The sequence below is a fragment of the Gekko japonicus genome, unplaced genomic scaffold, assembly GCF_001447785.1.
Source record: "Gekko japonicus isolate JY-2015 unplaced genomic scaffold, Gekko_japonicus_V1.1 scaffold580, whole genome shotgun sequence".
Taxonomy (NCBI): Eukaryota; Metazoa; Chordata; class Lepidosauria; order Squamata; family Gekkonidae; genus Gekko; species Gekko japonicus.
The window spans coordinates 706,196-718,370 of NW_015165845.1; the positions used below are offsets into that span (position 1 = coordinate 706,196).

The following is a 12,175-nucleotide window of genomic DNA, read 5'->3' on the forward strand; positions in this document are numbered from 1 at the left end:
CAAAAGGAGGGCATGGTGCTGGCAAAACAACAAATTAATACCTCTAAACATGCCCTAGACACCTGCTCGAGGACAATGGCTTCAGCCATAGCTCTCCGAAGACATTCCTGGCTACGTAACACCAATCTACAGCCAGATACAAGAACATACGTAGAGGACCTCCCCTTCGATGGCCTTGGTCCTTTTAATACTACAACAGACACCATATTACAAGACATGGACAAAAGCATAAAAGCCTCTCGTGCTCTGGGTGTTTCTTCATCCACGAGGCAGCAATACCAGCCTCGTCCCTGGTCTAGACCATGGCAAAAACGTACCCCAAACTGTCAGTCTCCTGAGCGGCAATGGAGGCCACATACATCCTCTGGAGGTCAGAAGCCCACATTTCAGAAACCTAGATTTGGATTGGGACAACAATCCTCCCGCAGTAAGCAGGCAAAGTCCGCCAAACAAGGTTTTTGACTTCCATGTCTTCAAGTCACATCCCACCTGTCTAACCCCCTTCCTCCAAACTTGACGCCTCATCACCACAGATGAATGGGTGCAGGTTTTTGACTTCCATGTCTTCAAGTCACATCCCACCTGTCTAACCCCCTTCCTCCAAACTTGACGCCTCATCACCACAGATGAATGGGTGCTTTCCATCTTGACACAGGCTTACCTCATAGAATTTATTCAGAACCCCATTACTCCTGTCTTCGTCTCCACACCCCCTTCTCCAGCCCTTTTGGAAGAAGTGTCCGTCCTTCTGCACAAGGGAACCATCGAGCCGGTGTCCCTTCATCTACAGGGCAGGGGATTCTATTCCCGCTATTTCACCGTTCCAAAGCGGGATGGAGGCGTTCAACCAATCTTAGATCTACGGGTGCTAAACTGCTTTGTGAGCTACCACCGCTTCCGCATGATGTCCTTGCAGCAGATTCTGCCACTTCTCCAGAAGAACGTCTGGATGGCCACCCTCGACCTCCAGCACATGTACTTCTCCCCCACCACCCCCCCATCCCACCGCCAATACCTACACTTCGCAATTGGTCAACATCACTACCAATATGCAGCTCTGCCATTCGGCCTTTCAAGTGCACCAAGAGTCTTCACGAAGACGATGGTGGTGGTCGCGGCCTTCCTTTGTCTCAAGGGTATCTCCATCTACCCATACATCGACAATTGGCTCTTGGTTGCGACTTCCAGGAACGCCCTAGTCTCAAACATCGAGACGCTAACCCTCCTGGGAAACTTGGGCCTGCAAGTAAATCTGGAGAAGTCTCAACTTCAAACGGTCCAGAAAATTCACTACATCGGTGCGCTACTGGACTCCACAAATTGCACAGCCTACCTGCCACAAAATAGAGCCGCCGACATTGTCAATCTAGCCACTGTGATGCGTACTCGGCCTTCAGTGACGGTTTTCCAAATACAAAGGCTACTCGGCCTCATGACCGCTACTACATCAGTCCTGGTTTTTGCCAAGTTGAGAATGCGCCACCTGCAACTCTGGTTTATCCACAATTTCAATCCAGAGCGAGACACACACTCGACCCACCTATCCCCACCTGTCAAAGTACGGGACTCTTTACTTTGGTGGACCACCCCTTCCAACCTTTTCCAGGGAGCACCCTTTCATCCTCCATCACCCCAAATTACCCTGACTACAGATGCCTCTCTCTCGGGCTGGCGCACCCACATGATGGTTTTGTGTCAGAGGTAGATGGAACACACAGAAACGGCACATCAATTTTCTGGAACTGCTTGCAATACGGTTCACTATCACCAGTTTCCTGCCCCTGATCAAGGGGAAGTGTGTCACGGTCCTCACGGACAATACTACTGCCCTCAGCTATGTAAACAAGCAAGGGGGCATTGTTTCTCAACGCCTCTGCGAGCTCGCCCTTCTGTTATGGGACTTCTGCATCGCCCACAACATTTTCCTAGTCGCCACGCACATCCCGGGGCACATGAATGTGCAGGCGGACCACCTGAATCGGGCAGGACTCAGTTTGCACAAGTGGGAAATGAATCCGACTTACCTTCTTCCACTCTTCCGCAGGTGGGGGTTCCCCCAGCTAGATGTTTTTGCCACCAGGGCAAACAAATAGTGTCCTCTGTTCTGCAGCCGAGGTGGCAGGGACCCGCAGTCTTTAGGGGACGGTCTCTTCTACCTGTGGTCCAGATAATTTCTCTTCCTCTTCCCTCCACTGCCTCTACTTCTGAGAGTGGTCCGCAAAATCATCAGCGACAGAGCGGACTGCATCCTCATAACCCCGTGGCGGCCGAGGCAACCATGGTTCTCAACCATCCTCGATCTGTCAGCGGGGGGGTCTACCACCAATTTCCTCCAGTACAAGACCTTCTGTTCCTAACCGAGTCCGTTAGAGCTTGCTACAATACCGATCGATCCAGCGCAGGCGCACTGTATCCCATGGGTGTGAATGCACAGATGACCACTCGAAGATCACCAATTACAGGTAAGCAACCTGTTTTTTCAGACTAGCATCTGAGAGATCCAGGTTTGAAATCATTACTCTTGCTGTGGGTGACCTTGGGCCAGTTATGCATTCGCAGCCTTACCTATCTCATAGGATTGCTGTGAGGACAAAATGGAGAAGATATGGATGATGTAAGCTGCTTTGGGTTCCCACTGGGGAAAAAGGCAAGGGTATAAATGATGTAAATAAATATAATTGAAAATGGGGGCAGATAAAAGATAGGCTGGCTAGTGGGTGAGAAGGAGGCAGGGCAAAATCATGAAATGAGGGCTCCCAGGAGGGAAAGTGAGGTGCCCTCCATTAGTCCTTGTGGTTTTCCCACTGCACTACTGGACCATTGTTTTCCAAACTGAAGATGGGGGACGCATAAAGGTTGGCTGGCTGGTAGGTGGGAAGGAGTGAAGGAAGCAGGAAAAGGGGAGTGGTTATCGGGGCCTTTAGGAAAGGGAAACAGGCAATAGTGGGAGAGGGGAAAATGAGATCCCCCTCCCAGCCCTTGTAGGTCCTCCGTATGCATGTAAAGAATAACTGCTTAAAATTGTCAGTGTACAGATCATCACCGTACATTAGAGTTGCATCTACATCACCAAATAAGAAATTTAGAAGTGTCAACGAACAAGGACAGTAGGAGGAAAGTTTACCATAGGTAAAAGAAATAGCATTCATAGAAAGTGTCCCACTTATAAGCTTGTTTCTTGATATAATTTAGCTTCAAATTAGTGTGAATGAGAAGAGGACAGTGCAGCCTAACAACCTTAGAGGAACACTAATACATAATAATAATAAAAATAATAGACAAGTTGTCTAAACATAATACCACTCAGAAAGCCTCTACTTTGAAGAAATGCTAAATAAAATATACACCACAATTGCCACATACTTTCTATGGATATAGAGTCACTTTGAGGCTGTTTATCACAATAACCTTTTTATGTACATTGGGGGGAAAATACCTGCTTGCTAGAAATTTGCTCCGCCAAACATCACATTGTATAGACATCCTCTCTAACTGTTCGGATAGCTGAGACACATTCCGCCCCAGGGCCTCATTTTCAAGGATCAGTTGATTTTTCTCACGTGCCATGCGTTCAAAGTGATACTGCAGGTCATCCCCAACAGAAGCAACAAGTAACTTCTTGAGCTCCCGATTGACCTAAAAAAAAAAAAAAGACATTTAGTAATTCTAGTTGCAGTGTTCCTCAGTGAGGAAAGTGACCAGCCTGTCTCCAGAACAAGATGTAGTTCAAAATATCAAGACATTAGGAGTTTCCTAGTCAACATTATGGCCATTCATAGTAAATATATATACAGAATACATCAAGAATAGGACACAGTTATATGTTGTATACATTAGACATGTGCTATCAGAGTGTGGCTACATACATTTTTAAAAAGTAATTTAGGCCCATGGAATAGGGAAAGCCAACACCATGAACACTTAAGAGTATATACGACCAGCTTTGACATGCTAAAAGTGGTTAGATCCAGAGGGCACGGCTACTTCTGCAAAGAGACACTCATACTGTAGATTCTTCACCCAGCTGATTTCACCCCCCCCCCACATCCCATGCTTTTCCACGCCACAGGCAGCAAAAAGTGAAAGCCCTGCTGTGCATGTAGAAGGCCTCACAGTCCTTAGGATCCAACTCACTGTTGTGATTTTATAGTGTGCCTTGTAAAAACACAAAGACGAAATTCCAAATTGATGTTTTTCATTTATACTATAGGCACCTGCTCTCGTCACATGGGATAGGGTGTCCTAAAGAGAACAAAGTATAATGATCAGACTTGCTTCTTGGCTCCCTACCTCTGTCTGTACATGGAGCTGATTGGAAAGGCCTTCTTTATCCTGCAGCAACCTTTTTTCTGAGTTCCTGAGCTTTTCAACTGCATTTTTTAGCTCCAGCAGATCTTTCTTTTTCTCTGAAACTCCATCTGATTGGCTGAGCGTTTCTCTCTGGTGTCCTAGAGACTTAGACACCTTTGAATTTTTGGTAGGAACAACATGCTTAATTGCAGCTTTAGGAACCAGAATTCGTACAGCTTCAATCTCCACAGCTTTATCACCATGTATCTTCCCCAGCTGAAGAACTCCAGGACTTAGTGAAGGAAGAACTTTCTTGTGTGGGCTGAGTTGGACGTGACTGGTTGAGGTGTGGACAATTTCAATAGCTTTAGGTGGTTGCTCTGTTTCCATGCCATCTCCAGGTCCACGGATGGGTGAGGTGGCATAGTCAGCTGATGCTTAGAGACAAACAGGAGAAAGATTAACACAGATATTCAAGACAGAAAAGCAAGCTTACCATTCTACTTTTTCCTGAAGACTACACAAATTTTGGAAGGACCTTGCTTTCAATCATGCATTTCAGACAGCCTTTCCTTTATTAATAATAAGCTCCACTGATCTGAGGTCTTTAGCTGAACAATACAATACTTTTAAAACACGGATCACATCAGAAACATTTACAAATAATAAAGAACATTACATCACTAATAAAATAGTATTAAAGGGTATAAAACCCTTCAAGTTGTCGCATTAACGCATAGCAGAGGAATGCCTTACAGGTATCATGAGACAAAAATTTGGCCACAGCTCACAATACCTCAGGGTTAACATCAGCCAACAGGAATGCAACCGTCCGGGGCTCAATGGCTTATATTTGCTTAGAGGCAGTGTTTTTTTTGTAATGAGGACCATTGATTGCAGGATAACAAAACATGATCAACAGTTTTGATAATGCTGGAAGCACTATGGGACGTTTATAAACTTCCCCCTCAATTCAGCTGTGGGCAAAGCAACCAGCCTGCCAAGCACAAAGGCGTGGTGGTTGCTGGGAGTGGAAAGATAGTTTAGATATGAAGGGAGAGCTGCAGGGGAGAGATTCCAAGAGCTAAGGTGGAGTATACCTAATGTGCTCAGAACTCAGTGCTGGTTTTGTCGAGTTTAATTGCCCTCAACTGATTTCCCTCAATGACTTATGGACACCCACATCTTGAATCATAATAAAGAGAGACCTAGGCATTTGAGTTTGCTATCTGCCAACTTAGCCCAAGCACTTTTGTTAATGTCTTCTCTCAGAAGATGTAAAAAGACCTCCATAGGAGTTTGATGCTGGAAAAAGGGACTTCAGTCTCAGTTTAAAGGCACAAATCCAGCCCTACATTCCCCTGAACACTGGGCAAACTCCATTTTAATGTAGTTCTTGCTACATAGGATGGTACCCCAGCAATTCGTCAGAGGTATAGTAAGACCTTCCCAGTCGAGTCAGAGAAAGCATTTATCCAGACGTCTGTGCCAGATTGAATTTGAGGCAGTACCTTAGTGTTAAAGGTCTCAATAGCTGCAGGTATATATTGTCCCCCTTTAGAACAGAAAAAGTGGGTAAGAGCATTTATATCCACTTTGGCCATTTTTTAGCTGAGAAAATATGAGTTTTCCATGCCAAATTATGGCTGAAGATATGAGAAGATCAACAAGCTGAATACTCAGACAATCTATACAATGTATAGGTAAAGGTCTCCCTTGCTCGAAAGCCAGTCGAATCCGACTCTAGGGTTGCGGTGCTCATCTCCGTTTCAAAGCCGAAGAGCCAGCGCTGTCCGAAGACGTTTCCGTGGTCATGTGGCCGGCATGACTAAACACCAAGGCGCACGGAACGCTGTTATCTTCCAACCGAAGTGGTACCTATTTATCTACTTGCAACTTCTTGCTTTTGAACTGCTAGGTTGGCAGGAGCTGGAACTAGATACAGGAGCTCACTCCGTCTTGCGGCACCCGGGTCTCGAACTGCTGAACTACTGACCTTCCACAGCCTGCAGTTCAGCGTCTTAACCACTTGAGCCACCGCAGCTCCTATACAATGTATAGCGCCATCTATATGATAAAAGCACTATTGCTAGCACTTTATATTGTTATAATGTGAGTTTAATGAATTGTTTTAAAACTTTTATGATATTTGATTGCTATTATGTTTTATTGTGTAAGACTGCTTAGGCGGGGAGGGTGGGGTACACATTTGAATGAATGAATAAATAAATAAATAAATATTCTCATTCTGTTTATGGTCCAGGTCTTACATTTCTTGCTCCCCGCTTTTGAGAACACCATAACCTTAGATTTTCATAATTAACTGGCAACCTGTTTCAGGACTCTCCAAAGTCCAGCCTCTGTTCTTGATAACAGCAAAATGTTGGGTGCATAAAACAGGACACGGATATTTTGGCTGGCTAAAACTGGTGCATGGCAACTCAAGTTCTGAAAACATGGAATCATATTCATAAAATGATTAAAAAGAAGGGGAGTTAAAAGGCAACCTTGTTTAACACCGGTAGAAAGAGAAATAATACTAGCTAGCTGGCCTTCCAGGCCACAACGGCCTTGTGCTGTGGAATTTTCATATAATTTAGAAATTAGCCAAAGGAGTCTCTTATCTAGTGTAGTTTTGGCTAATTTAGCCCAAAGTTGGTGCCTTGGGACTGAATCAAGTGCGGCTTGGGGATCCATGAATGCTACGTAAAGATAGCTGGCTTCGGTGCAAAAAGTATGTCCCAGCTAGATAGTATAAAATAAGGCAGTGATTGAGAGCAGACACACCTCTTCTGAAGCCTGCCTGTTTATGATAGAGAACTGACTCAGATTTGATCCAGTAAAAAACCTTAGAATAAAGGGAGGTAGAGAACTGACTCAGATTTGATCCAGTAAAAAAACTTAGAGTAAAGGGAGGTTGCATGCACGTTACCAACCACTTACAGCAGGCTTATAGGATCAGATTTAAGCCCCTTTTTATGTATAGGAACAATTACTACATGCCTCCACAATGGAGGTATAATTCTGGAGTTGTTAATTTCAGAAAAAACGGGCCAACAGCTTGCTCCACTACAGTGGGTTAGATTTCAAAAGATCTACTGATATAAAATCTGGGTCTGGTGCCTTATCTGAATGCATCTGCTTAATTATATAAGACACTATCTCTGGTAAAACTGGGGGCCAAAGCTGAGTGCCAGAGGGTTCCAAAAGCACTCTCTCTGAATTTATTTCAAAAGTGTTAACAAATATGGAGGAAAAATGCTGTTCCCAGATCTCCAAAGGGATACATGATGGAAGGTTAGATACTCTGCAGAGTAGGGATAGGCACAAACTGACTGACAAACTAGACTTCACAATTTTTGGCCTGTTCAGGGTTCGCAAACTGAAGAACCATGACAAACTAAAACAAATTCTGGCACAATTTATGGTGGCCTGTGGTGGTTCATGAAGAGAAGAAAGCAGGGGAACCACGAGAACCAGCTGAGCAGCTGGGAGCTCCCTGCCACTCAGCTGTTTGGTTTAAATGGCTTGGAGCCATTTAAACCACTGCTGTTTTCAGCTACCTGCGGCTTTCAGCAGGGAGCCAAAAACAGGTTTAAATGGTCCTGCTTTCTGCTCTCTGCAGAAAGGAGGGTTTAAATGGAAAGGGTTAAGAACTTTCCCAGTGGCACATCACTCCCACCATTCTACTGGCCATGGCTCCTGTGTCCATAGAGGGGAGAGCACCAAAAGAAGCTAATAGATCCCCCCTCCACTGCATTTATATCGCCCTTAATTTCCAGGCTAGGCAGAGCCTCTCTAGATTTAAAAACATTGGGGGGGATTTCAGACAGCCAGATTAAGAGTCTACCACACAAAAATGCCAATTGATGAAAGAGATATAAACTATGATAACAAAATAATGGTTTGCTAATGATATTTAAAATGCTATTTACATTTTCAGATAATTAATGTCACCTTGTTGCTTGTGTCAACATGAACCTGAGAAATTTGCAGTCTCACAGAATGTGTTCAGCCCAACTCTTACCTAACTTCTCTATATTTGAAAAAGTGTGCATGCACACGAAAGTTCATACCTAGAATAAACCGTTGTTGGTCTTAAAAGTGCCACTGGACTCTGTTCTACTAAGTTCTCTATGGCCTTGAAGAGATTCAGATATATATTTTACCAACAATTATTTCCTATCATGAACAATTGTAGATCAGATTTCATAAAGTTACATGCATTTTTAAAGGACACTTACTGTTTTCTGTTTCCTGCAAAGTTGCCATTTTGCTGCTAGATCTAGAAATAATGTACCTTAAAAATAAAAATATTTAAAAGTTACATTTTTTGCTCTAGTTCTCTTAAATTATACACAGAGCACAACAGTGTAGAGTTTATTTCTGCAATCCAGCAAGGGATACGCTCATGCAGCCTCCTGTGTAGTGATGTAGATGTGCATCTTAGTGTACCAAATGATGCACATTGTAATGTTAACTGGAGACTTTTTGAACTACTGTATGCCTGTACTTATACAGATGTGAATGTGCACTCCCATCCAGGGCCACAGTAGACACATAACTACATTTGGAACTAGATAACTTTCATACTGAAAAGAGAGCTTTTGTTTCCTCTAAAGGCTGACGATTCAGCATAATAGAAACAATTCCAGCAACACTTTCAAATCCTTTGTTTGTGAGAAAAGTCACAACACACTCAGTACAATCACACTGATACCTACCACGATAAGCTAAAAGCTTAAATCGGAGGTGGGAAGGAGGTGATCCTTATTCCACGATGCTTTTTCTTTGGAGAGAAAAAATATGTTCAGTATCCAGTCCTGGGTGCATCTATTTAATACACTGTACCTTAAAATACAGTTGAACTGTCAACATAGAAAACACAGTACATACATGTATATAGCGCCAGACTCTGCATTTATACTTCACACCTTAATGACCAGCAAAAATTTATTCCAGCATAAATTTTTGTGGATTAGAAGAGCTCCAAAGGTAGACTCTAGAATGAAATGGCTGAATTGGGATTCATTATTCCCCCCTCCCTAGGCTGAACAGAGACTTTTGAGTTCTTCCTCACTATAGCTTGCTAACAAAATCTGTGACTCTCCGCCCGTTACAGGTATTAAGTAGAAACTGGTTTCTGCATTTTTCTTGATTCGTTTTGAATTTTACATCATTACATTTCACGGTCCCTTGAGCGTACTGTTAATTTTTTTTCACGGCTCCTACATACAATGCCTGCCTAGCGAGGATCTCCTTACTGTGCCTGAAAAAGTAGGCGCTAGCTACAAAACCTTACGATAGAATACAGAAGGCATAACACAGCTACCCGTCAGGAACTGCTCTACAATAAGTAGGTTCTTAGCATTACAGCCAGGTGAAACTTCACAGATCACGCGACACCCGCCGCCCTTCTCCAACTTACCAACCTCCGCATCGTCCCCCTTTTACTCAGTCCTCTCCCAGATCTTCTTTCGCCTTCTTAGCGCAGCTTCCGGTATCACCACTATTTTCCGCCCAACGTCCCAGTAATGACGTTCCCACTTCTCCGCCTTGTGCGCCTACGGAGTAACCTTTAACCTTTCATCGTAGGAATGTTACATGCCTAGAGCGACGCCCATTGGAAGGTCCAGGTTTTTTTTTAAATGGCGACTTTCCATTTGTTGCCGGAAGTTCAGGCCCTGTGTCGCTCTAGACTTTTGTTCATCTCTGTGTACGCGGGGGGGCGTGGCTTCGGTTGCTAGGAAGCCGCTTGGTGGAACTGCTGGAGCTGTAATCCTACCGAGAAACTGCCCCGGCTGACACAGCGCGCGCTTGTGTTCGAAAGGAGTAACGGTTGCACTATGGTGAGTGAGGGCGAGGGCAAGCAAAGGAGAGAAGGGGATGTGGCCGCCCCCGATGTCAGAGCGCCAGGAGTCGCTCGCTTCTTGACAGCTCATTGTCTCAACTCATGGCGGCTGCAGCGGCAAAAGAGTGGTTTCCCTTTGTACATGCGCGCGCGCACACGCTTTTCTCTCCCCAAGTACCATGAGCCGGAAAAAAAAGGCAATTCGTCCATTCCTCACATTCCTTAGTTCATCGCGCTCCCGGATAGGATGATCCCTCCTCACAACAGCCTTTTGAGGTAGGTAAGGTGATGCACATTGTTTGGGACAAAAAAAAACCCAGTTTCAACTATCGGCTAATGGGGTCTGAAATGGCTGAGACAGAGAGGGGGAAAGGTCTTGGGGCTGTAGTGGATAGCTCAATGAAGGTGTCAACCCAGTGTGCTGCAGTGGTGAAAAAGGCAAACAGTACGTTAGGGATTATTAGGAAAGGGACTGAGAATAAAACAGTTGATATTGAAATGCCCCTGAATAGATCTATGGTGCAGCCTCATTTGGAGTACTGTGTACAGTTCTGGTCACCTTATCTCCAAAAGGTCATTGCAGAGCTGGAAGGAGTACAGAGGAGGGCAACCAAGATGATGAGGGGGTTGGAGCACCATCCCTGTGAGGAAAGGCTGAAGAGTCTGGGAGTTTTCACTTTAGAAATGAGAGGGGGGGGGCAGGGGACATGATAGAGGTTTATAAAATTATGCATGGGGTGGAGAGAGTTGACAAAGTGAACTTTTTCTCTCTCTCTGAAAATATTAGGACTTGAGGGTATCCAGTGAAGCTGATGGGCAGTAGATTCAGGACGGACAAAAGGAAAATATTACTTTACACAGAGTGATTAAAATGTGGATGAAAAGTACTGAGACTGACGCATCATTGAGTGATTTTCAGCTCATACTTTACTAAGTTATTTCAGAAGATAAAAGCTACAGGGCAAGCCCGCGGGCTGCTTAAATGCACAACAACAACTCCACCCACACACACCCATGCACCCGTGATTGGCTATTTACATAATCCTACATCTGATAGGGTTCCTTTAGGACCCTGGTCAGCCGATAGGCCGTTATTAGGATCCTAGGTGCCCATTGTCTCTGAGATTGAAGCTCTGGTTTACCTAGCTGACCGTGAGTGCAGAGCGACCACGTGCGCGGTTTAAGTTGGTACACAACAGTGGAATTTGCTGCCAGATGGTATAGTGATGGCCAGAGGAATAAACAGTTTTAAAATGGGATTAGATAGATTCAATGGAGGATAATCTATCAGTGGCTACTCGCCATGCTGACTGAAGGGAACCTCCACTTTCAGAGGCCCTAATCCTCTGAATCCCAGAGCCAGGAGGCAACATCATGGCCTCTGTGCCCTGTTGTTGGCTGTCCAGAGGAACTGGTTGGCCACTATGTGAGACAGGATGCTGGATTAGATGGAGCAGTGGTCTGGTCTAGCAGGACTCTTCTTATGTTCTAACGGCTGCAGTCATGCGGAGCATTAGCCACGCTACAGAGACGGAAGATAGGCGGATTTTCCGGGCGCGATCACAGCGCCACATCTGGGAAGTGTAGAGCTCCCATGGCGAACCCGAGGCTTCTCGCCAAAGATGTGGGGTAAAAAACTAGTACCTCCGAGGTACTAGTTTCCGGAAACCGCGGGGCAAGGGCGGGCGCCTGATCGCGTTTCCGGTGGTAGGTTGTGGCATCCGGCGCCCGCCCATGTCCCGTCGCTAAAAGGTTTTTTCCCCCCAAGTCTCCACGGGATGCACACAAGCACCCAACAGCGCATGCACACACTTCATTTAAAAACAAACAACACAGCCCCCTCCTCTTTTCCGTACCTCCCCCCACTCCTGGCTCGGCCTGCTCGAGAGGCACTCTCTGCACCGGGCGGCAGAGGGGGAGGTGCAGGGGGGGCGTGGCGGGAGGGCGGCCCAGCTGAACCTCCTCCTAGAGGGGACCGGACGGAGGACAGGTTGCATTGCTCTGCAGCCCTGGAAGGGGTGAGAGCTGGAGCCT

The 12,175-nt window shown here is 45.4% G+C and overlaps 2 protein-coding genes across 2 annotated transcripts in view; one reads left to right on the plus strand and one right to left on the minus strand.

Annotated features, from left to right (window-relative positions):
• The window catches only part of BLZF1 (basic leucine zipper nuclear factor 1), a 16,701-nt gene extending 6,885 nt beyond the window's left edge, over positions 1-9,816 (minus strand). Inside the window, exons 1-5 of the mRNA XM_015411054.1 lie at positions 9,719-9,816; positions 9,015-9,079; positions 8,535-8,590; positions 4,291-4,727; positions 3,437-3,636 (exon numbers count right to left, since the gene is read on the minus strand). Of these exons, the coding sequence (XP_015266540.1) occupies positions 3,437-3,636; positions 4,291-4,727; positions 8,535-8,562 (665 nt within the window). The 5' untranslated portion in view covers positions 8,563-8,590; positions 9,015-9,079; positions 9,719-9,816. The remainder of the gene's footprint in view (positions 1-3,436; positions 3,637-4,290; positions 4,728-8,534; positions 8,591-9,014; positions 9,080-9,718) is intronic.
• Positions 9,817-10,028: 212 nt separating this feature from the next.
• NME7 (NME/NM23 family member 7) overlaps positions 10,029-12,175 on the plus strand; it is a 141,511-nt gene continuing 139,364 nt past the window's right edge. Inside the window, exon 1 of the mRNA XM_015411059.1 lies at positions 10,029-10,139. Within this exon, the coding sequence (XP_015266545.1) occupies positions 10,137-10,139 (3 nt within the window). The 5' untranslated portion in view covers positions 10,029-10,136. The remainder of the gene's footprint in view (positions 10,140-12,175) is intronic.